Genomic DNA, 24287 nt, shown 5'->3' on the forward strand with positions numbered 1-24287 from the left:
AACTCCGCTTGTCCACAGCTTGTCCCAGCTGTCCACATCCAACACTTTATGTCCCAATAAGTCGCATCCCAAGACAACACAGCAAGAAATAATCATATTTAGGAAGTGAAACAACCTATAAGGTGAGCCTTCAGTGTCTGATCCAATCAATTTTGAAAAAAATATTTAAAAATATAAAATAAATCAAATTGATTTAAATAGATCCAAATTTAACTAATCTAATAAATAATGATAAAAAACCTGGAGCTTGATTAAGGTCTGGTTTTCCAGTGACAACAGTAAACCCACTCTTGCATGACAACGATGCTATGTGAGATCTTAGCATGTATACAGAGTTGGAAGGCTGTCTGTGTTGCTTCGGTCCAACAATCAGCTTTTTGTCAGAAACACAGTCAAATTCAGATTTTTAAAATAGCTTTATAATAATTTTGTTTGTAGACACTGAACTGGTGACTGGAAAACTATGAGAAACTTAATAAATGAGGAGGATAAATGGTAGATTTGAATGATTATGTTCACAGCTGTGACAAGGCATCTACAGTAACTGCCCAAAAGCAGCTTCACTAGCAGATATAATGCCAAAGCTGGACTTTTATTCACTCACTATTGGATTACATCCATCTGTAAACTATTTAGAAGCTTCTTTCATCTCACATTAGCAGCTAATGCTAAAACCATGGGTTCTGCCATGATCAACAAACACTGAATGTTTTAAAAGTAACAGGAAGTGCGTCACCACACATGTATGTACTCCGAAATTAATCCAGTAATGGACTGTTAAATGCAGACAACGATCGATTCAGAAAGTTACTGGGAATTCTCAGCACTATATCTTATATCACAGTGCATTTGTGAGAGAATAACAATAATGTTAGAAGACAGAAGACTGCATCCCTTCTGAAAGAGTACAGCACCTAGAGTAGAGTACAGTAGCCACACTTAAAGCCACTGGAAAAGATGTTGAAGTCTTTCAAGAGTATGACATTTTAAGTGAGCCAACATAAACTTATTATTTATTCCAACAGAGAAATCATGAAAAAATGAGAATTATGAATTATGAATTCAAGATGCACCTTTGATAAATCAAATTCCAAAGAAGAGTGGGAGAAGTTATCAGTGTGAACCTCAAATTCATGAAATTTTACACCTCATACATCCAACGATCTAGTCATTGAACACAAAAGCATTTTGACATCTCAGTCGTCACACACTGTGCAGTTGACTCCCTGATGGTAAACAATTATTCTACAGCAGCCATCCATCTATTAATCTATCAATGTCTTCCACTTAGGTCATGAAGGTAACAAGTCTAGGACTGAGACACAGACACTGTTTCCACAAACTCCAGCTCCGTATCTTATCTTGAAACATCCCCAGGGCCATTTGGATACATAATCCCTGTTGGAAAGATGGAATGAGAATCTCCTCCCAGTGGGACATGTCCAGAAAACCTCCTGGGGACCACCAGGAGGCATCCTTGTCAGATGCTTGAACAACCTCAGCTGATTCCTTTCGAACACCTTCTGAAAGAAAGTTTGGCAAACCCCTCGAACAAAAACAGGTGTGTGTGGATTATATGTATTCATATTATATAAAAGATGGATTTAAAGATCATGTAGATACTGTTCATTTTGTCTTGTTAACATATGAGAAATGATTGCTCACAGGACACGTTCTAAGTGATGATAAACAAGATTTTAAAAAAACAAGCCTCAGCAAGAAAACAATTCCTGAGCAGGAAAAAAAGAAGGTGGCTTTTCCAACCAATACGGAGATATGACAACTAAACAAACAGCCAGTTTCCAAAATACCTGAAAAATTGACGATAAAAATCTGAAAGCAGAAATGCATTTGGCTTAAATTTAACATAATCAGACAAGTTGAGATGGTTTGGTTGATAAAAGGATTTACTACCACACTCTTTAGCTTGGGTGTTGGCCTTTCCCATGGTTAGTTGGTACATGTTTATCCCTGCTCTCAAACAAACACACAGTTGATTTATTGCTCAATAACCGACCACAATTCAGACGAATCCCTCAGTAATCAAAGGTAAAAACCTGGTGGGACGTGCAAGTACTCACACACACTCCAGAGCCAAAGTGCTACAGATGTTAAGCACACGTAAGCAGGTGCTAGCGTCAATCTAAAAGGCATCGGAAACTGCTTAAATGTTTTTTGTTGTTTTTTTTTTGACTAATTTTATTCCTCTCTGACCTTCACACACCCATTCAGCCCTTATTTTCACACATTACACTAGCAAGCTGTGAATATTTGGACTAGGTAAGGACATTTCCCACCATTGAAGCAGGGGCAGATATGCTGTTTCAACAAAAAAAGAAGTCTTCAAACCTGTTCAGAGTTAAATAAAGATGCTTACAAAACACATTGGCTGCGCTATACCTAATCCGCACACATCGCACCCCACTTCATAGCCTTACTCTTTCACAAATATGATATAATCATGCAGAAGAGTGGGTTTTTGCTGCTTTAAAAGCTCCAAGTCAACTAAGCAATTCGATTTTAAATAAATTAAAAGCTTAAAAAAAAATTACATTTAACCTTTAAGAAGCTCATGACATAAGAATAGTATTACTCTTGGATGTTGCTGTCAACATACAGTGCAAGTAAATTCTGTACTACTTTATGGAAAGACCAGCATGTATGTATGTTATGTATTGCAATTAAATATACAACTTGCATCATGGCTTAGTAGACAAACAGAACTCTGTAGGGATCATATAAGTGGCTGATGAGGGTTGATTTAGGCATTTGTGGCATAACAAGACTTGGCAGTATCTTTTTTCCTTTTTCTATTAAGATTTTAATGATCTATTGGAGAAAATTCAAAGCAGCATCACAGATAAATATATATGGCATGTTTACACTTTTTTAAGCAAGTACCATTGGATGGTAGTGAGGACTACAAGCAACAGAGCCACATCACAAGAAGCTACAGGAGGAAAACAGCAAATCCCTTTGTATTTTCCTCCTGTAGTGGACATCCAAGCAATGGTGACAGAGAGCTCTTCTTGAGGAATTGCTGAAAACTTTGGGACAAGTTTGGTGGTCCCTTCAGGATTTTGTTGCATTTTTTGCAATAGTTGCCACCTCAACAGCCTGATTTTGCGACCGCCTTTGCGTGAAGGTATAATAGAACTAGTCAGGGGTTTTTAGTGCGTATGAAACCTTTACATATCTTGATACATTCATCATTTACAGCAGATGTGGAGGACTAAATGGCTGTCAAATGTCATAGACTCATCATTCATGCTGATGTTTCTCATCATTCAGCCTGCAATGTTGCAACAGGTATAAAACAGCGGCCTCCACTTTCATGATGTAGGTAGTTTTAGGCTCTGGGGCCTTTATTACACAACTAGTTGACAGGAAAATGCCTCAGGTACAGTGAGGGGTTGACATGCAGCAACAGGCTGCAGGATGATGTCTTGTCTGTGAGGTGGCTGCTAAGCCAGTTGAACCAAACACCTCCTCATATGCTTGGAAAATATCATGGAAGTGACAGATCAGGCAACATACAGAAGCACAGATATTGTCAAATCTGCATTTAAATTGCGGTGATTGGGTAAAATTACTAGAATTAGTAGAATTTGCAAGAGGGGGTCGGTATGAACATTAGTTGTGATTGGTACTGTACATCACAAATTCCTGGAAGGACTGACTATGATGTCAATATCCGGTATTAATATCAGGAAGGATACTAGTCAGTCATATGAGGTTGTAATTTGCCAGCTAAGACTAGAAACCGGTTGTGGACACTTTAATCCCAATGTTATCCGGTTGTTTTTCTTTTTTCAAAAGTTCGAAACACCGAAGGAATAAATGTTTTTGCCTATTAGATTTTTCCCTCCCTTTAATTATTGTTTGCATTCACCCTTTATTTTTTTTAATCTTCCAAATTTGAACCAAAACCCCCATTAGAAAAGAGCTTGGATAACATGGACATCAATGGGCATAAAAAAAAGTAGCATAAAGCATGTGTCAGCTACAGAGAATGGATACCCAGGTAGCCAGTAGCTGGTGGCTTACCACATTTTTGTGACATTTCTTAACATACAGGAATAGCTGTGCAAAATGTCTGTGTGCAAAGCAGTAACCACAGAGTCCGGATGTGCTGTAGACTGAGGTGAGGTTGTAGTGCCATCTGCAACTAAAGTCTGCAGTATTTGGGTGCCAAAAATGTTTTGTTGTCTTTTGTTCTTTGCAGCGTAGTGTGTGTATGCATCCCTTCTTTTGCTTTGTCAAGTGAATGAAGTGTTAAGACAGCAAAACACTATTTAGGCTTAATTAAACACAGTTTCTCCTCCTAATGAAAATGATTATCAGAAAAAAAAAAAACCCTTGAAATGCTTTCAAATCAGGATATCAAAAAGCAGAAGCTATTCTTAGTGAGCATTTAAATCATATCAACACCCCAACCTGCTCTTCTGCAAACATAGCCACACAACTAAGAATGAATGCATGCCTGGCCACCCACACATCAAACACACACAGACTCAGCAAAGCATTATCAATCTAAAGCTAGAGTAAAGTCGCAGAATACATGAGGATCTCTTCAGGGATAAGCCGAGTAAACATTGAATATTGCTCAACTTGTGAAACTAAACTGGTGCACTCCACTTTACGAATTCAACCACGTCAAATCCCTCTTCTTCAAGCACTAACTCAACTGCAGCGCCATCACTGACAGTTGTGAAAGCTGCTATGCACTCTTGTGTAAAAGCCCCAAGGCAAGGGAGCATCTGGTTATTGAATCTACAATGGAGCAGACAATGCCTAAAGTACACAGGTTGAATGAGACTGCCGTCAGACCACAGGGGAACTACAGTCCATTACCTTCTAAAGCTTCCCATTAACTTTCTGTCTCACTCTCCCCCGTCTGTGTCACCTTCACCTACTCTATCTGTAACCGACCCTGTCTTGCTGTCTCTCTCTTTCTTGTCTGTCTCCATTTATCTCTGCAAATATCACACACTAATTCTGCTTTGTTTATCAGAAGCCCTTACTGTTTCTCTGTTTGACTCTCTTTCCCCGGTCATCTCTACTTTGGGTCTCATGTGTACTTCTTGCTTATCTGCTGCTCTTTGTGCTGGGTTTATTGTGATTTCTTTACCATTTGTTGTATGATATTGCACAATTAATGCTTCTTCCTCTGCCTCCCAGAGATTAATAAGTAAAATGAGCCTTAATATATCATGTGCTCAGACAGTAACTCACATCATGACTTTTGCATGTGCATAAGCCAACTACAAAAGGCTAAAAATGTGGAATCATGCACACTGAGCACTAAATAAGAAATATTGCAAATCAAATATTGATGTAGTGGGAATGGACAGAGGCTTTCAGATGAGCCTAGACAAACACACAAGAAATCCTTGGGACAAATACGCAACATCTTGCTGATACCCATCACACAAAACAACAACCAAACTCTTAAGTCTTACTCTTCACATATGCTTGTCCCTCTTTCTCATTCTCCATTGCCTTCATCTCTGTCCTTTTTGCTTGCTCAGCACCACCCTATGCTGTGTAATTAAGCCAAAGTCAACAAAAAGGGTGAGCGAAGTGAGCCATTTATCACCAATAACACAATGAACTGACAGGGCAACACAACTAGCACATATTCACAAATACAAAGGCAAAACGATAGCAAAAAAACAAACCTGACCTCTCTCTCAACCCTATTTTGTTCAAACCTGTGCATCTGCACTTGTTAGCACTAAAGACAGGAGAGACTATTTGCTTTAATAATGTTAGACATTCAGGGGCTATATCTCTTTCTCTTCAGTCAGTTGGTCTCATCACGTCAAGGTGTTCCCCAAGAAATTAAATGTGAGATCACACTTCGGAACAAGCTTCCATTCATTAATGGTGAACCATGCAGCTTTTCAGCTTTAACCTCAGCTTTAAAAGACAGAAGGGGTTTTCCCAATTCAATTCCAATGGCACTGAGCTTCGCGCACCATCAGTGTGATTGAGTATCACTCTTACGTGATTACATCATGAACTGTGGCTTATGAAGGATTGACTCCTAATCTGGTGGGGAGCACTTCCTGGCTCGCCGACCACAGACTCTCCGATTATGTGTGTGTGTGTGTGTGTGTGTTTATATACACCTCCAACTGACTCAGCATTGTGCTTGGCAGACTTTCTTCCAAAAATGGAAGCAACCACTGAGATAAGAGACTAATTCATCCACCTTTGGAACAACCCCTCCTTGTTATGTCAAAGTAATGCAACAAAAATGCAGAGAAGGCTCATGGTAAGCTCACCAGTATGTGAAGCCATGAAGAATGATTTAGAATCAAAATAAGCATTACAATCAAATAAATTCACCATCCCTTCAATATTATAAAAAGTATTTTTTCGATAGGATTGGAAGCTCTCCATTGATGACAAATTACTCCGCTCAAGCTGCATAATCCCCTCGAGTTGAATCAATTAGTTGATCAACTGGTTGTCTAGCCGCGTTAACCATCTTTCATGCATGGCAAATGTATGCTGTCTGCATCTTCTCTTGTGCATTTAGCAGTTTTGGTCTGATTTTGGTCTGAACAGTTTTTTTTTAATAATAATGTATGATTAAGCACTTGCAAAACTAATCATGAAAATAGGTGGTAATCAACATAGTTGTAATCCATTATACAAATTAGTATCCTTGAACAAAAGTAGAGCAGCTGTTGCTGAGGTTGAGAATAGAACCAGTGTCCTGGCTGAAAGTAAAATGTTTAATGCTTCAACTTCTGAAATGTAGACATACAACCTGATGAAGCAGATTTATGCACCTTGTCTAAGTTATGCCATCTGAAAATATTTCTATACACACATCGAGACTGACACACATACATTCTCTGACACAAGCAGCCACACACAGTCCCCACTCATTATGCTCTACTTATGGCTCAGCAGATGACACTGCTGCTCTGCTGCTATTTATAGAGCAGAAAGGGGAAAAATGACAGGGAAAAATCCCATCTCCTCCCTCTCTCTCTCTATGCTCCCCTTTTTGTGTCTCTTCCCCACATGCTTTAGTTAAGGTCATGGAGGATGCCAGAGCCGGCCAGCCAGACAGACAAAGAGAGAGACAAAAATGGAAGTCAGAGTGATAGAGACAGGAAAAATAAATAAATAAAAACACAGATACATCAAACACAATTTCACACAGACAGTGTGATGCGAGTTATTATAAAACTGTTGTTCTAGTTCCAGAAATAAATGAACTTACTAACCCCAAACCATTTCTGTTCATTACACTTGTATTCCATCTACTCCTGCTGTAAACTTCTCACAACAACAATAGGTGAAAAGAATTATATTCTGTCTTTTAATCTTCTATTAAGGCTGGATGTTTTCAGGTTTGGGTATGAATTCTCTTTGCTATCTCTTAAGATTTTTTTTTAAATCCAATGCATAACACAATAAACCAGCGTATTTGTCTGCATGCATACATAAAATGTGCTATAATGACCATTGGCTAGAACAAATGTGACTGTATCATTCTATGCATGCATTATAGGGAGGGAGGTGGGACTGGGGGCGTCACCTTCTAATGCACACACACCCCAAAGCATTTCACTGAGGAATGACATCTTATCAGAGGAATGTGGGGAATCTGGGAGGGATACAATGAAGCCAGGCAGCTCCCCCCCTCAAACACACACACACACACACACACACACACACACACACACACACACACACACACACACATAAAATACGAGGTGAACACAAAGACAGAAACAGGAGTTCATTATGTACATGCGCACACACATTCTATAGACAGACTGAGCACACACAGCAGAATGGCCTGTGCAGAGTCAGGGCATAGACAAAAGCAAAAGCAGACTAAACACAAATATAAAGACATGACAGACCGTAACACACACACACACACAGAGTTGTAGAGCAAGCTCCATAGATGTGTAGGCCAGGTCACTTTACGCTGACGCAGACAGTAGGCAGTTGAGAGACGTGATCTATTTTAGACCGAGGTCACACACCACCTTTACCCCCTCTCCTATGAGACACACAGGTCTGTTAAACAAGCACTCAACCCTGCCATCACTGGCTGATCTGCGTTGTATATTCTCAGCTTTGCTTCATTTCAAATAACAAGACTTTGTCAAATGTTTTTGAAATGAAATAAAAACTTTTAATCAAATTCCTTGAATAGTAAACAGCGATTAGGTGGACCCTAGCCAAATGTGTCCTGTGTTTAACCAGACTGAGAGGATGCTTCCTACACATATACATACATACATACATAGATATACATATAGACATTTTTACCAATTTAATCCATATAAACCAACTCTCTCTCACTGTAGATTATACTGAACTGCTATACTCTTATTCTTTTTGTTTGCATCTAGGATTTACTGTGTAAAAATTCTTCTGTGTAGATTCAGAGGATTCATAATCTGATCCCATGTTCGTCATTTCAGGCTGAAGCAACGTGACCCAATCCCCTGCTTCTGATCTGCAGCTAGCCAATCGTAGCTCTGGATTTCCAGGAAGTGATTACTTTCACAATGTCAGTATTGTTGAGCAGTTTCCTGGCAGTAAATTAGAGAAAAAATAAAAAATGAGGACAAAAAAAAAAAAAACCAAACAAAAAAAAACAACTCATTTGCTAATCAGTCTCTACACTTGCATTAAGTCAGGCAGAATCTGGACTGTTTTTGTAATGTCTATATTAAAGTTTCCTTCAAATATTGGATAAATATCAAATATCGGATATTATAAAATGATTAATGAATAAAACAAAAATTAGGCTAAAGGTCCAGGTCATTGAATAAAACCCAAGAAGGAAAGAGAATTAGATGGTGAGAAAAAAAAAATGGTGAAAAATGGAAAATAATGGAAGAAACAGATTGATGACGAAGTGAATTTATTCGGAAAAAGCTAAGCTTGAGTGGGAAGAATAAAGAGAAAGAACATGAGAGGGATAGTAGAAAAAATAGAAAATGTCTCAGAGAACAAGTCATCTAACATCTGCCTGATGCATTCATTGTCCCCAACTAACCCATTACACACACACACACACACACACACACACACACACACACACAATACCTCAACCAAGCATAAGCATACAGTGCGTATCCATGAGCCAACAACACACACATACACACACCCTGTTTCTAATTAAAGCAAGCTCTAATCACAATAAAGCACTTACACACACACATTCTGTCACACAGAGTGACGTAACCCCAGAAACACACCCACAGCTTTTTCTACAGCATCTTTCATCTGTCTCAGCACTTTCATTTGCACCATGACTTTATTTTAGATGAAAGTGCCAAAGCAATTAGATTAGCTACACCCACACACAGTCAAATACACACAGATTCAAACGCCTGGACCAAGTAGCAACCTCCTGAAGTAAAAAGTATAGCTGATGCAGAAGTGCCATAAAATTGCAGTACCTCCCTCATCCGCTAGGGGCTGGCTGCATAAGGGAGTCAATCCCCATAGACTCCCATGTTAAAAAGACCAACTTCAAAGCAGAAATAAACATGTATGTAGCCTAGTTTAAAAACCCATTTTTAAGTTTAATAGATCAGATTTACCCTTATGACACCAGTGTGGGGAGTAAATTTGTTTTGTTTATAAACCATTCCTTTACAAGTTAGTTAATCTTGAAATTTAGGATATTCATTCATTTTCTGAACCGCTTATTCCAATTCAGGGTTGCGGGGAGGCTGGAGCCTATCCCAGCTGGCTTTTGGGCGACAGGCAGGGTACACCTTGGACAGCTCGCCAGTCCATCGCAGGGCCACACAACCACTCATGCTCTCATTCATTCCTAGGGCAATTTAGAGTAACCAATTAACCTAACATGCATGTCTTTGGATGGTGGGAGGAAGCCGGAGTACCCGGAGAGAACCCACGCATACACGGGGAGAACATGCAAACTCCACACAGAAAGGCCACTGACCAAACCCCTCCCCAGCCAAGGATCGAACCAGTGACCTTCTTGCTGTGAGGCCACAGTGCTAACCACTGTGCCACCGTGCAGCCTAATTTAAGATAATTAGAGGTATTTCCTTTTGATTGACAAGTACCTGATTTCCTGCTGCAAGAAGGCAGAGTATAGCACAACTGCTGTCTTTAGCCAGCTAACAGCATGACTTAGCTTTAGCCCGCCAACTTCCGCTAGCAGACGTGGCAATTCCTGGTCCAGAAAGTAAAAGTCCTGCCATGTTTTTTAATCTACCTGTACATTTAGGACAGATGTGTTCACTAACAGACTCGTTTACCTGGCAAATAAACTCTGTTCATTAAATTCAGCTCGTTTGGTGACTGGTTGGAACAGCTGCTGGGCAAGATTGTTACTTTCTGGACCAGGAATTGCCACCTCTGTCCGTTAGCAGGTTAGCTACCGCTGGCTCAGTTAGCTTTACCTTTTTGCCCATTTTTGTATTTTCCAGTAGCAACAGTAAGAGGCGCCGACATGGTGATGATGGGAACAGCTCTGCAGAGATGTGACCCAGGGGTGAGGTCACATAGGCTCCACCCATCTTTTATCCAGTCTATGGTGTGGACTGAAGAATAGGCTCGGTTTTCATTTGTAAACAAATTCAAGCTAATAAAGTCATCAAGCTTGATTTATACAAGTGTAATACAAATCTTTTTTTTAAAAAAAGGCTTCACTCCCATGGGTGGATATTTGTACAATACCTGCAATGTTTTTCGCAATGTGCGAGTGACTCTGCACTAATACAATGACACTTAAACTTCTCACTGATAACACAACACGACCTGAAGATTAGCCCATGTGACATTTCACCCCTCTGCTGAAATCAATACTAATCAAATTCTAAAAGGCAGGATGGCCTGACCTTACTGTTCAACATTTGGGGAAACCCTGTGTGAAGACACAAGCAAACACACACACACACTTAACCGGAAAGTAACCTGAGTGGACGGAAACATGGATGGTTTACATATGAGGAAGTGCCAGCTTTTCCGTCTCTCTTCCTTTGCAGCTCACAGCTGGTTACTGACACAGGACGGAGGACGAGGACGGGGAGGAGGGGGTGAGGCTGAGTATGAGCTGAGGCGGGATAAAGACAAAGCAATCCAGATAGAACTGAGCAGCAAAGTAAATGAAACTGAGATTCCCTCCACATCTCCTCCTCATCCTCTGTCAGCTCCAGATTATCCAACATCAGGACAGCACACTGAGTGACTTAAGCTTATGGCGTTTTCCCCATTTCATCTCTTATAACTCCAGCTGGCTGGGCTGTGTGGCCTTATCAGAACAAAACTTCATGCTATGTGTGTTTTTAGGCACGAGCGCGTGTCAAAGTTTGATTTGTTGGAATGCTATGTGTCTTAAACTTTCAGCTGTTGCACGTTAGTGTACTCTTAACTTTGACAACAAGTCCTAAACATCTTTCAGTTACTCGTCATCCTTGCAGGTAATGAGGCATCAAACAAACTTGTTGAGCCAGTTGAAAGGAAACATTCAGTTAGATTTATTATAAAAGAAAAACTGCCTTATGAGAGGCGTTAAATGCATAAGGTCTTAACTTTCCTGGGTAAAGCACCCTCGAGTCATATTGTAACTTGCTGCCAAGTAAATCACATGTAATTGAATGATCGTGATCATTAGTTGGTGACCTACTCAGACCTACAAGCCATTTCCAAACAACTGCGAGGGAGCTGCTGGTGATTTTCCACCATGACTGCTGCAGAGAAAAGTGCTCATTCCAGCTACAAATTCTCTTTTCAGGTGGTTCATAAATTACAGAGTCCACAAAATCCATTACACTCAAAACACAGGAAATATCCAGCAAGTTTCCACTCTAATTTTTTGTAATTAAACACTTGAGCTCATCTGCAATGAAGCCGGGAATAATAAATAACTTAACAATCCCCAAAAGCTATAGCTGCAGTATGCGCACATTCAACTAAAGCCAAATTGCAAATACACACACACACACACACACACACACTCATGAACCTAAGTGCTGTACAAACCCTCCTTTACATGCACATATATGGCTTTGTCTTAATTGGTAATAAGGAAAAGGAACTAAGTAAATTATTTGTAGCTGGCACTTAAAACCTTTACAAGAAAACATTTAAAAGTGCAAACCCAGTTTCCATTCTTTTATGATGCAGGTCTGTGTGTTTTGGGGGTGGCCAGTAGTTCTTTATAGCAACTTTAGAATCACTTAGCAGGGAGAGGCAGCCTTTGCAGAGAGCTGCTGCAGTCTGCTGTTTTGTCAGGGAAATCTGAACCCCTGGAAAATCTGTAACACCTCTGCTTTGCTACCCTGGAATAATCTGAGGATACTTGTCTTTTAGTATAATACTTTTACTCTTTTTTTGTAATATGTGTACTCGTTTATCATATATTATTTAAAATACTGGCATGTAATATTTCCCCAATTCAAACAGAGTTGATTGACCTAAGAAAAATAGCGATTTTTGGATGCGTTTGGTTTTTTTTGTACAATCAAATAGAAGTTGTTATTAAGGCAAAGCCTTGAAATCTGCATAAAGATTAGGTACAAAGAATCCTTTGTTTAGTTAAACTGCCTATGGGATTTAAAGGCTTTTAAATTTGTTATATACGGTCTTGACAAAGCTCTCTGTATCCTCCGTCCTTTTCTGCCTCTTTCCTCTGTCCTTTTACGAACACATGGGACGTTTTCAGGCCAGTATCAGGTTAAAATGGGTCATCACCAACAACAATGTGCACAAAGCTAATTTTGGACACTGTGAGCCATATTTGTCAACATTTTAAGAAAAGATTTAATTACCCAGTGTCACAATGCTAATTTGAGTCGGAATCAAACTAAATGATTGAGTTGTAAAGCAAAAATTATGTTAAAACTCTTAAATGAAGGTGTAATGCTTGCATACAGTATGCCAACAAAGCTGCTTAAGCTTTGAGGGCGGCCTCCTGCTTCACAGCCCCCTGAAAAATGTGTGTATGCACTTGTGTGGGTCGGGGCTAATCCGCCTTGTGTTTCTGTTAAGAAAGAAATCTCAAGGCCTTTAAGTGGCAAAAGAGCTAGAAGCCCGAGGTCACAACACATCCACACAGGAACTATCCTCTTTTCATCTTTACTTTCAATGCTCCTCTCCATCTTCCTCCTCATCCTCTTGCTTCAAGTGTTGGCTTTTCTCACTCTTTCTTCCTTTTCCCACCTCCCAGGGTTTCTCATTTGACCTTCACCTCTAAATTGGGATGTTTGCCCATTCCCTCTATCTCCAAACTCTTGTTCCAAAAGTGACACCAACTCCAATTATTTTATTTTATTCAATCTAAACCTGCCTGTTTTGCTTTCCTCCCTCCACTGAAGCCATAGGTGGTCGCAGCACCCACTGATCTCCACTGAAAAGACAAGCTGAACTATGACCTCTACCCCTCCTCCGTCCAGCTGATGTCTCTTCACTTTTACTGAACAAATTTCACTCATTTGCTAATTCATCTCTCCACTCTTTTGTCACCGATCACGGAGATACCAATACAGTTCAGGATTTTAAAAAGACTTTAAAAGCTCGTCATTTGTTGTTAAACCATCAGATATTTACCCAGTTTGTTCCTACTTGACAAAGAAATGCTACAGCTAACAGCAGCTACAAACATTAGAAAGCTATTTCTAGAACAAAATCATCTCAAGGATTCCTTTCATTGCTAAAGACCCGCATTAGTCTCTTCTATCTCATCCGTCATCCACCATACAGTCTGACATAACACCTTAAGATAAGCTACTGGGGTGACCTTCTTCCTCCTGCTCACCACTCCCGCCATCTATTTATCACCATAGTTTGCTTAAGCTTTAAGCAAACTATCAGATCCATCTCCCACACCGCTATCCCGCTTCGTTTCCATCCATCTTAGGATTTCCCAGGTGACAGAAGTTAACCTGTTTTGGATCAGATGCTGTGAAATATAAAGATTCAACCACGAAAATATGTGTCTCCAAATACTCCCCTGAATTTAAGCAATAGTAAATCGCTCAATATGCAAACTGCAGTGACTTAATATGCTGGAAACGCACCACACGCGCACATTTGCACAAACAGAAAACTGAGTTCCAGATGATACCGACTCCTACGGATTTCCAGCTGCCGTGCCCACCCAGCGAGCAAATGTGATTGGTTATGGCAGAACGTGTGTGTGCACGTGTGTAACTTTACTCCCAGCATTTGGCCACATGTCAACAGTTGCACTGTCATCTTTGGAAAACACATTTAGAGGATAACAATCGGGCCGTGGAGAAGAGTATTCATTTCTGTTTATTTAGTCGAACTGGACTTTCTATATGTTTAACCTGCAACGGGAAGGCACACGGCGTTGTCATGCATCACCAGAGTGAGCGAGGCAGAGAGAAAAAGAGAGAGAAAACAAGAGACGTGTGACAGAAAAACTCAGCCAAAGCTGGACGCTTGTTTTCTGACAAACAAATTGCTGTATCCTAGACGCAGGGCATCAGGCAAAGCTGCTTTTAGCCCTGGGGATTCAGGAAGACTCAAGGAGTATCTTGTGATGGCGATGGCAGGAAAACAACCACATGCTTCCAAAAGAAATAATCACAACACACTAAACATGTGTAGATTTGCAAGAAAACAGTTAATCATACAGTCTGACGTCATCTGACCTTCCGATAAACATTTGTTGTAGAGTGACACACACGTAGCTTAAACTAAGTGGCTAATTATGAAGGCTCATACTTTTCATAATTCCTAATATAACCCTTCAAATCTGCTACATGTGTCTCTCTTGTGCAGAAACAAGTGTTTCATCAGTGCAAGCAGTTCTACACGAGTCCATGTCAGTATTTTCGTCCTCAGCTCAGTCAGTGCTCTGAATGTCATATGACCGGTTGAGACTGTTATTCTACATCTCCAACCGCTGAACGCACCTCTGGCTCCATGCCTGCGCCTCAACAAGAGCTGAAAGAAACTGTTTTGTTCTCTTTTTCATGTATGCTTTCTTCACAAATAGCATTTCACTTTGTCTTTGACAAAAAAAAAAAAAAACACACTGACTGCAGAAGTTGTGTAAAGAGTGCCATTGTTTTCTTTTTACCTTTATAAGTGATAACTAAATTAGACTGGAAGCTGCCCAGCAACCTGTCCTCACGTTGCCTTCTACATGTGTCATGCAGGCCGGTTTATGGCATTTGGTCGTCATGCTGACGCAGTCATTAGGAAATCAAACCCCATTATGTTGTGGCTTCAGATGTCTGGCATCTTCTTCTGCTCTCTATAGGCATTTATACAACTTATGGTGGGAGTCTGATGCACCTCAGCATCCGTTCACACACATTCAGAAATCAGCCATTACAGCACCAGAGACGCAAGACAGCACATTCGCAATGTCAAAACAAAACCATGAGTAAGAGGGAAAGAGGTCGAGCGATGAGAGTTACGCAAACGGTACCAACTAAAAATCAGCCGAAACATTCAAGAAATACAAATTTAGGGGCTGATGAAGAGGGAAACAGCCTGAATAAAATTCCTCTTTGCTTTCTACCAGCAGGATTCCACTTTATCTGCCATGCTTGATCTAAAGTGCTGCAAAAATCAAAGCAGAAAAAGCAGCTAGCTTTAGCCAAGATGTAATCTGCACCATTATCTCCGTCTCACTGAAACTGATCTCATTATGAATTTATACACAAAAAGATCTGGCTGACCAGGATGTTCTTGTGAAATAAAATCAGCATATCAGAATGGAAATAAAGCCAAAAGGAAACTAAGATTCCAAGGACAGAGCATGCACTGAGAAGTTTACAGTCTTTAGTCTTGACTCACCTGTAGCTCACACCACGCCACTTCCACGGTAGTCTCTGTATCCAGTCCCTTGTACACCGTCTTGAAGGACCCTCTTCCAATCTCTATGTCAAATTTCAGGAAGCGTCCATCTGGTGAAGTCCCCACCGCTTTTGTTTCAGCTTCTTCTATATCCTCTTGCACTCGTTTCTCAGCCTCTCGCTGCTCTGCTCGTGCTTTCGCCAGTCCCTTCTCCTCCTCTGGATCCCTGTCTTTCTCTTCTGTCGGACTACTAACGCTCCCCTCTTCCGCATGCGCAATCCCTTTCCCATCTTTTCCCACCTGCTGCGAGTCCTGAAGCGCTCTGGAACGCAACACAACTTCAGGCTGCGTGCCATCTGTTTTGTCCGTAACATCCAATACTGTCGGAATGGGCTCTTTTGCCGTCCCATCAGTGCTGTGGTCATCAACGCCGCTGCTGGGAATGGCAGCTGTTGCAACGCTCACGTCTGACTCTTCCACAGCTTTTTGCTCGTGCCCCTGTGTGACTGCCTCGCCGAGTTCAAGGTAAGGCGGGAGGTCGGTGTTAAGCAGATGGGAATCTCTGGTGACCTCCTTGTCTTTGGAATCTTGTTGCCCAGCTCCATGCCCCGAAAGCTGTGAAGACAAGATGGTGGGAGTCCCTTCACTGTCTGGAGGTGAGGTGAGTATCACAGCCGCTTTGCTGGGAAGGTCCAAAGCCGTGGCAGTCGAGTCGCAAATAACACTCCGACGGAAGAAACGGTGCTCGGCCGTTTTGGAGTCTCTATCCATTGTGTGGCGCCGGCGTTGCACCTCAGGCTGCCCGATGATGTTCTCCACGACATGCGTGTCAGAACTGGCAGAGCCATTCACATTCTTGTGGGGGGATTGAGGTGAAGGGCAGGGGGAGGCAGAGGAGGTAGGGGGGAGAGGGGCAATGAATTTCACTGCTTTGCTGCTGCTGCTGCTGCTTTTCGACATTCTTCCACAAAGCTCAGAACACAATAAAAGAAATTGTGTGTGTATAAATTAGGATTTTTGTAAACTGAAAAGCTCTAAAACTTGTGACACCTCAAGGAAAATAAAGGTAGAGAAGTAACAGGAGATGAATCAATCGATTGCGGCAACCTTTGCTGTGCTGAGCAGTTTGTAAGGACTTATCAACTCTGCTTCAACTTTGAATTGTCAATTGTTTTAACAAGACAGCCTACAGTTTCTATAAGGCCCTTCCATACAGGGCTCAGGGAGGCCCCAGGTGAGAGGAAGGGGCTTAGAGATCGGGGAGGGAAGAGACAAAAGGCAGTCAAAGAAGGAGGGCTGCAAGCGCTGCAATGAGGTGTCGACGTTCAAATCAACACCCGAATCCATCCTGCTGCCAACATCCAGACGGGGACGACCACAACATGGAAGGACTGCAGATTGATCAGACCAGTATGGCTTGCTTGAATCTTTGACGTCTTACAGCCTGACTGGAAGGTCTTGTGAAGTTTCCGTCAAATGAGGGGCAAGACGTTCTCTCCCTCTGAACAGGATGCTGGCCTGTCTGGTCAGGCCAGACAGACGGCTAGGTGGGCCTAGCCTGGTCCCGCTCGGTCTGCTTAAGTACTTGTGCCTGAAAATAAAAAGAAAAGAGGACAGATGGAAAACTGTGAGATAACACATCGCAAATCAAAATAAAATCCCCACGTGTTCTCTCATGACTGTATAACTGATCCAACTAGCATCAAGGACACCTCAAGATACTTGGATGCTAGCCAAAGGGAATGCTAGAACGTACTGTACAAGCTGTGAGATACTCTAACATTTTGCTGCTATTTGAACACAAGTATGATTGACACAAACGGAGGGGAGGGGGCGAACACCAATCAATTGCTGTTAGAGTTCTGGTTGCATTTGACAAATCTGTCATCTGAGACCACAAAGCTAACATTTCTCCCATCTGGATACTGCTTTCATAAGCTATTTGCTGAATAAATGACGCAAAAGGAGAAGAGCAAGAAAAAGATCTGGGTTTCTTGTACGGGAAAGTAATTCATTATTCATTCCAGAAAAGGAGTCTTGAAATATTCAGTGAAACTTTGAGGTCACCAAACAAAAACTCCTTAATTCACTCACCCCCCGACTGCCCTTATGTTGCGAGTGCAGCGAAGTGATGTAGCAAAGCATGTGCCTAATTGCTCCGCCATTCCAAATTTAGCCCCAAAGTGACCGCAGCCTGACTGACCTCAAGGTTAGGCTACTCTCTGGCAATTCAGCAGCTTGACATGAGAGAGGAAGGGGACCTGGAAGCAACGCAGACAGAACTACTGCACAGATACTAAATGCATAACTGAGGACAGCGCTCAATATATTACTCAGCATATTGAATTACAGGCAACATAAGTGGCAAGAAAATATGCTTACTGGATTTCCAAGCAACCTGACATAACAACCCACCGATAACTTTGACTCAATTATCATCACCAGTTCAGAGAAGCAGAAGTCGCTTTGGTGTTCGATGTGAAAAATCTTTTAGCACATTTACAATGATGTTTTTAAAAAAAAAAAAAAAAAAAGTGTTAAACGATGGTCACATTTTCATTTTTTCATTGAACCCGTTGTTTTCATCAATAAGTGATCTAATCTGCATAAAGCAGCTGAGGGAATTTACAGCCTTATGAGCTCTAACTATCAACCATCCCACATAGTTAAGGGGCTGTTGTATATAAAAGCATAATGTGCTAAGAGTGCATCCTCACTGCATCACTTACAAAAACTCAATTAGACCTTCCAGGTTTCTTCATGTTATGTCAATAATGTAAAATTGGAGAAAGATGTGAGCTAAGCTGAGCTGAACAGGTGTATGCTCCAAGGCCACCAGGTACAACAACCTTGTTTAAGAAAGAAACCAAATCTGTCCTGTGCAGCGATGTGTGCTGTTCTGCTACATGTCTAATGAGCAAGTTTTAAAATGAGCATGAAATCATGGCACAGACTGTGCATTTAGAGGCTGCCCGTCAGGTTAACAGAGGTAATTTGTTCAAGCAGATGTCTCAAGTCTCTGGTATCGTCTGTACTGCAGTAAATGGATTCACACTGAATAAGACGGCACCATCTGATGAGACTGATGACTCAATAATGAGAGAGCAATCTTCAATGGAGTGCATTACTAGGAGAGTTTGACCTAAGTCTGGGGTGTCCAAAATCAGTCCTCGAGGTCTGCTGTCCTGCAGGTTTTCAATGCTTCCTGCTTCAACAATCTGACTCAAATTAAACTGATCAAACAAGCTGGTAAGTTCTGCAAAATGACTCATTAATTAGAGTCAAGTGTGTTGAAGCTTGGGCACATTGATACGGGATTCTTGCCCCAGAGGACCAGAGCTAGACACTCTCGACCTATGTCATAAACCACTTCAGAGTTGCGTTCTCAGGGTACAGCTGTGCGACTAGTGACTGATTCAACCCTGTATCAGGGCCAGGCAGGAGGGCATCAGTGCAGCTTACTGTTTAATATGAGCCAACATTAAACCTGAATCATTCACGAGGAGCAGTGAAAAACATATGACCTCATATTGAGACTATGACATGCAGCTTTTAAGACTTAGCAATCATATTTTACAATGATTTCACAAGAGTGATGGACTGTTGTATGGAGTAATGAGGAGCAGGGGCTTATGTGTTTACGATCAGAGAGGAGGGAAAAAAAAAAAAAAAAAAGACTCTCCCAAATGGAAAGACATCTAGTAAAATCTTTATGGATGAAAATAATGAGCCAGGTTTCATGTGAAAAAAGACTGATGAAAGTAGATATTTTTCCACATAATAATGAGTTCATATACGTCAGTATTATTACTGCGATACTTAACTTATTTATCTAAAATGGGCTTTGCTGGGTGATTCATAAATCATGAAAACACATTGCAACAGAAATATATAAATATTGATAAGGAGTGCATCTACAAAATTAGATTTACAGTATTAGTAAAGATAACACTTTAGTGTTAGTGTTAATACAAAGTTCTGCAGAAAATGTAAACACATTTTTGAAAGATATATACATATTGATATGTATTAAGTTATCTTATTTACTATTTATTAATTTATCTATTTTTCTTATTTAATTTTAAATTTATTTCATTTTGCCAACATCTATTGACAACCAAGCAGAGCCTAAAGTGAGGTTAATGAAGCTGCTGACCTTTACAATCTAATGGAGCAAAAGTGCTTCATCCTGTTCAAATGTGCACGTGAGCGCGTTTACCACCTCATACATGGGATTGTTTAGGGCTCAGCTTTTAACATGATGCATCTTCAAAGTATCGGGGCAATATTTATCTCAAGTCAGAGCAGGGTAGTTGCTAAGTGGGCTTGAAAGGATGCTAAATGATGACAAATGTCCTGAAGCGAAGCTCGCTGTGCGGCTTCACCAACTTAAAACGACGCTTTGCTGCTAACTTTGTCTACCGGGCTGTAAGACGTGGAGCAGCGGCCAGTCACGACTTGGAGAAAGCATTGTGAGAAAACAGAAAAAATATCCATTACCTCTCACATCGGTGTGGAGTATTTGGTACCGCTAAAAACTGAAGACAAAAAAACTCGATAAATGAGCATTAAACTCCTCTGCAGTGGGGGTCCTCTCCGACACTCAGCACAAATGTCAGGATGGTGCGTCACATTAAAGCCACAGTTGGTTGCCGGGGGAAGAAATACAAAAAAAATAAAAATAAAAAGAGAGAAAAAAAATAGAAATTAGCAAATTACAAAAACATTATTTTGGTCCAACCCCTTTAAATAAGGTATATGAAGAGATGCGGCGAGTGTTAAGCTCAACAAGCCGACAGGCAGACACCTCCCACAGCACGGAGATGCCAAGTTTGCTCGCTGGTGTCTCGGCGGCTCCGACACTACTTTCGGTCTGTCTCTGTGCTGTCTGTATCCGGCAGCAGCCTCACTCAAAGATGCTAAATCATAATTCACATCGACGTCCAGTCCGCCTCTGCGACTGTCGCGTGGCTCCTTAAGGCTGGTTTAATGCAATAAATCCGCTGTGATAAACTGTTGTCCCCCCGTTTTTAAGCCATCAGACAGCGGCTCCGTTCACTTTGGGGTCTTCTCTAGCGATGACTCGTCACGGCGACGGCTGGGTTTTCACGCAGCAGTGCCGCAACAATCCACTATCGTTAACACGGATGAAGCCGGAAAGGACTCAGTTTGTCAAAATAAAACGAAAAAAAAAAACCAAAAGGCAGACAGACGCAGGGCCGGATTAATAGTGCACAGGTCCCTGGGCCAGAGTGTTCAAGGGGCCCCATTCCCCACCGCAACATTGTGAAAATTGTGAATGAAACACTGTGAGATGACATTTCTAATATTTCTAACTAGCAATACACTAGACACTTTGGTGTAACTATCTGGCTTTCGTGTACATTTTGTTTCATGTCCAAACTGCTGGTGTTTGCACTACATGGGCTCCACATGGGCTCCACATGGGCCCCAAGTGGGCGTGGGCCCCTGGGCCTGTGCCCATAATGCCCATTGGATAATCTGGCCTTGGACAGACGTAACAAATCACATCTTCACCATTGTGTCTTCAATTTTCTTGATAGGTTTGCAAACATTTTCAGTAGTTTTGCACCCTATTGTATATTTTTTTCCTAGTAATATATTAATATTCTAATTTATTTAGGCAATTAAATATATTATTCAATGACAAATTTCTCTTTGCTTGAGATATTCTTGTCCTAAATACACTCAGAAATCCTTGCCATGAATGGTAGCTGTTTCAAGTGTTTCAGGATGAAAATATGGCTGTGCTCAAGTTGTCAGTAAATTTTGCTTTAAACATTGGGGTCAATCAAAGAATTTGAGTGAAATCTCACATAAACCACATCCTAATTTCAAATAGTTCTGAGCATGCATTTGTGATAGCGAATAAAGGTTACAAGGTTTTTTGTTTTGTTTTTTTTTAAGAAAAAAAAGTATGATTTTTTGTTTTAAAATTAAATCTCATTTGGTAAGTTCAAAATAATTAATGAAAATTTATTTGTTTAACCAGAAACTCAACAAGATTGAAATTTCAACTAAGAGATGTTATTTTGACAGGTCCTACCGGAAGTGGCTATGTTTATCGCGAGTTAAATGATGTTGACTTTTAAACAGCTGCAATTTGGACCAATAAACAGCGTGTGTTCATCTTGCTTCATATTTTGTCTGATCATCCATTGCTGCATTTTGTTTGTTTTTTGTTGTTTGTTTGTTTTTCTTGATTGATGTATTGACTCCATTTCACGTGTGATTATGTGCATTTTATCTTACATTTAGATTTTTGACAGTGTATGTGGCTCTTTTATATTTTTGTGTTGTGGTTATAAATGTAAAAGTATGTGCCTATCAAAGACTGCACATGAGAACATAATCTGACTTGTTTTTCTCTCCACTGCCACAGCTTTGGCCACAAACACAACACTGAACTGCAGTCCTTCAGGCAAGAATCATCAAAGCAGTGTAGTTTACCTCGCTCTCAGACTTCCTGATGAAAAGACATTTAAATATCTTTACATTTGTAGGGGTCAGTGGAAAGGTTGTTTGACTCTGTTTTATTTTTGCACATGAGTCTCCGAAGCAGTTAGTGATCGCTGATCAGCACTGTTGCCTCAGTCAGAAGATGCTGGTTTGAACCTGGACTTTTTCATGTTCTCCCTATGCATGCATGGGCTCTCTGTGGTATTTCCCCCACAGTGCAAAACATGCATTTTAGAATCATTGATGTTTTTTAATCAGCACAGAAGCCATATTTGCACATGTTTTACGCCATATTCGTTCTGACACAACCCCTGCATTTACTCAGACCAGCCCTCAGAGAACAGAGAACCCCCCGAGGGGCTGCATCATGGGGTACTTGAACCACTGACCTTCAGGCTACTGTCACCTGAAAGGGTTCATTGACTGCTTCTCTCAAATATCAGCAGATTTAGTTTGCATTTCTTCCGCACATTCATCTAAATGTTCTTTTGAAAAGTAAAAGTTATGATCATGCTGCAAAAAGCATGAAAAGAAAAGAGAAAATCAGCAGTGTGGGACTGGCTTTAAAATGTCATCATCGTCATCATCATCATCACCATCATTATCATCATCATCATCAACATATTTAATTAAATACAGCTACAGTTCACACTTCCACTGTTAATAGAGGGATGATACACTCACTGCTACTGGAACTAAAACAATAAATTCTCCAAGAATGCTAAAAGATCTTTTTACATGTGTGATTCTACTCCAGCATAAACTGAGTAAGCAGAGGGAGAATTTGGGTTCCAAATGCCTTATTTTATGTCTTCACGTGACCACCAGTAGTTTGATATTCCAGCAGAACACTAATGGCTCAGTTTAAGTATAGAGCAAATCATTCAACTGGTTATTGGTTCCTAGCTGAAAAGAAAAGTAAAGATTGTGCTGTGTGCACTTTGTGTGAGATGACAGCCTGGTATTCCTTAACCAGGAACACACATTGTCCAAGCAAAACGTCACTGTCGGAAGCTGCGGAAAAACAACAACAACAAAAAAGCTTGGATGGAATCTAATTGTTTATTAAAGTAGATAAAAACACAACATTTATGTGCAGCTGGCGCCTAACATGATGCAGCTACTTCACCTTTCAACGGTGTACTGTTCTGTTCAAGCCTTGTTTTAAACATCTGACTAATTTGCACGTCGATGAAAGCATTGATTCATGAACGTGTGTAAAGGTTGAGCATCTTGGTCTCTTGGCTTCAGCATTCTTTCAGGTGGACACACACCTTTGTCTCCTTTTTCATCTAAAAAAAGTGCAGCAGACCAAATACAGCTCTTTTGGAATGAGTGATTTATTTTGATTGATTAATGTATTCATCCCTTTCTCTGTATCTCTCTTGTATTATTTGCCTGCATTACATAATCCTATTATGTTCTTTAAAATACCAAGAATTTAAGACTGAGACCCAAGCAGTTGTTTAACACTGGAAGTGTATTCTTACATGTTCAAGTGAAAATTTAAAAGAAGAAAATTTTGAAGGTATAGTTAGATATTCATCATTTGCTTACTTGTTACATGAAATGACTCCCAAGGCTTGTCAACACCCAGATATTTGTTCCTTTTCTCTAGGCTGCAAGAAGAAGAATAAAGTTAGTTCTGGTTCTTCCGTTATCATCTTTTACATGTCTTGTCTAGATTTTTGCATTTTCTCGCCATCTTGATCAGATGTTCAGCTTCACATTTCTGACCAATCACACAAAAGCTGTCAGACACCACAAGAGAAGAAAGTTCTGTCCAGGTGATGCGTCGAGAACAATCTGCGAGAAAAAAACAAGGTCGATCTTTGCACGCATGCCTGAGTGATACAACAGTTCTTGGAGAATATGTAAAGGTCTTAAAAATTCAAAATAAGGAAAGACACAATTTGGCTTTTTGGCACTTCTAAAGGTTGACAAAAATAGTCAAATTTACATGTACCTCTGGATACAGCTAGCTTAGCTTAACTGTTTTTATGAGA

General features: G+C 40.6%; 1 protein-coding gene across 1 annotated transcript in view; it reads right to left on the minus strand.

The window, feature by feature from the left end:
- Positions 1-20818, minus strand: part of wnk1b (WNK lysine deficient protein kinase 1b) — an 89817-nt gene extending 68999 nt beyond the window's left edge. The window contains exons 1-2 of the mRNA XM_079263061.1: positions 20302-20818; positions 15802-17392 (exon numbers count right to left, since the gene is read on the minus strand). Coding sequence (XP_079119187.1) covers positions 15802-16761 — 960 coding nt within the window. The 5' untranslated portion in view covers positions 16762-17392; positions 20302-20818. The remainder of the gene's footprint in view (positions 1-15801; positions 17393-20301) is intronic.
- Positions 20819-24287: the final 3469 nt, after the last annotated feature.

Source organism: Telmatherina bonti, assembly GCF_933228915.1.
Source record: "Telmatherina bonti genome assembly, chromosome: 23".
Taxonomy (NCBI): Eukaryota; Metazoa; Chordata; class Actinopteri; order Atheriniformes; family Telmatherinidae; genus Telmatherina; species Telmatherina bonti.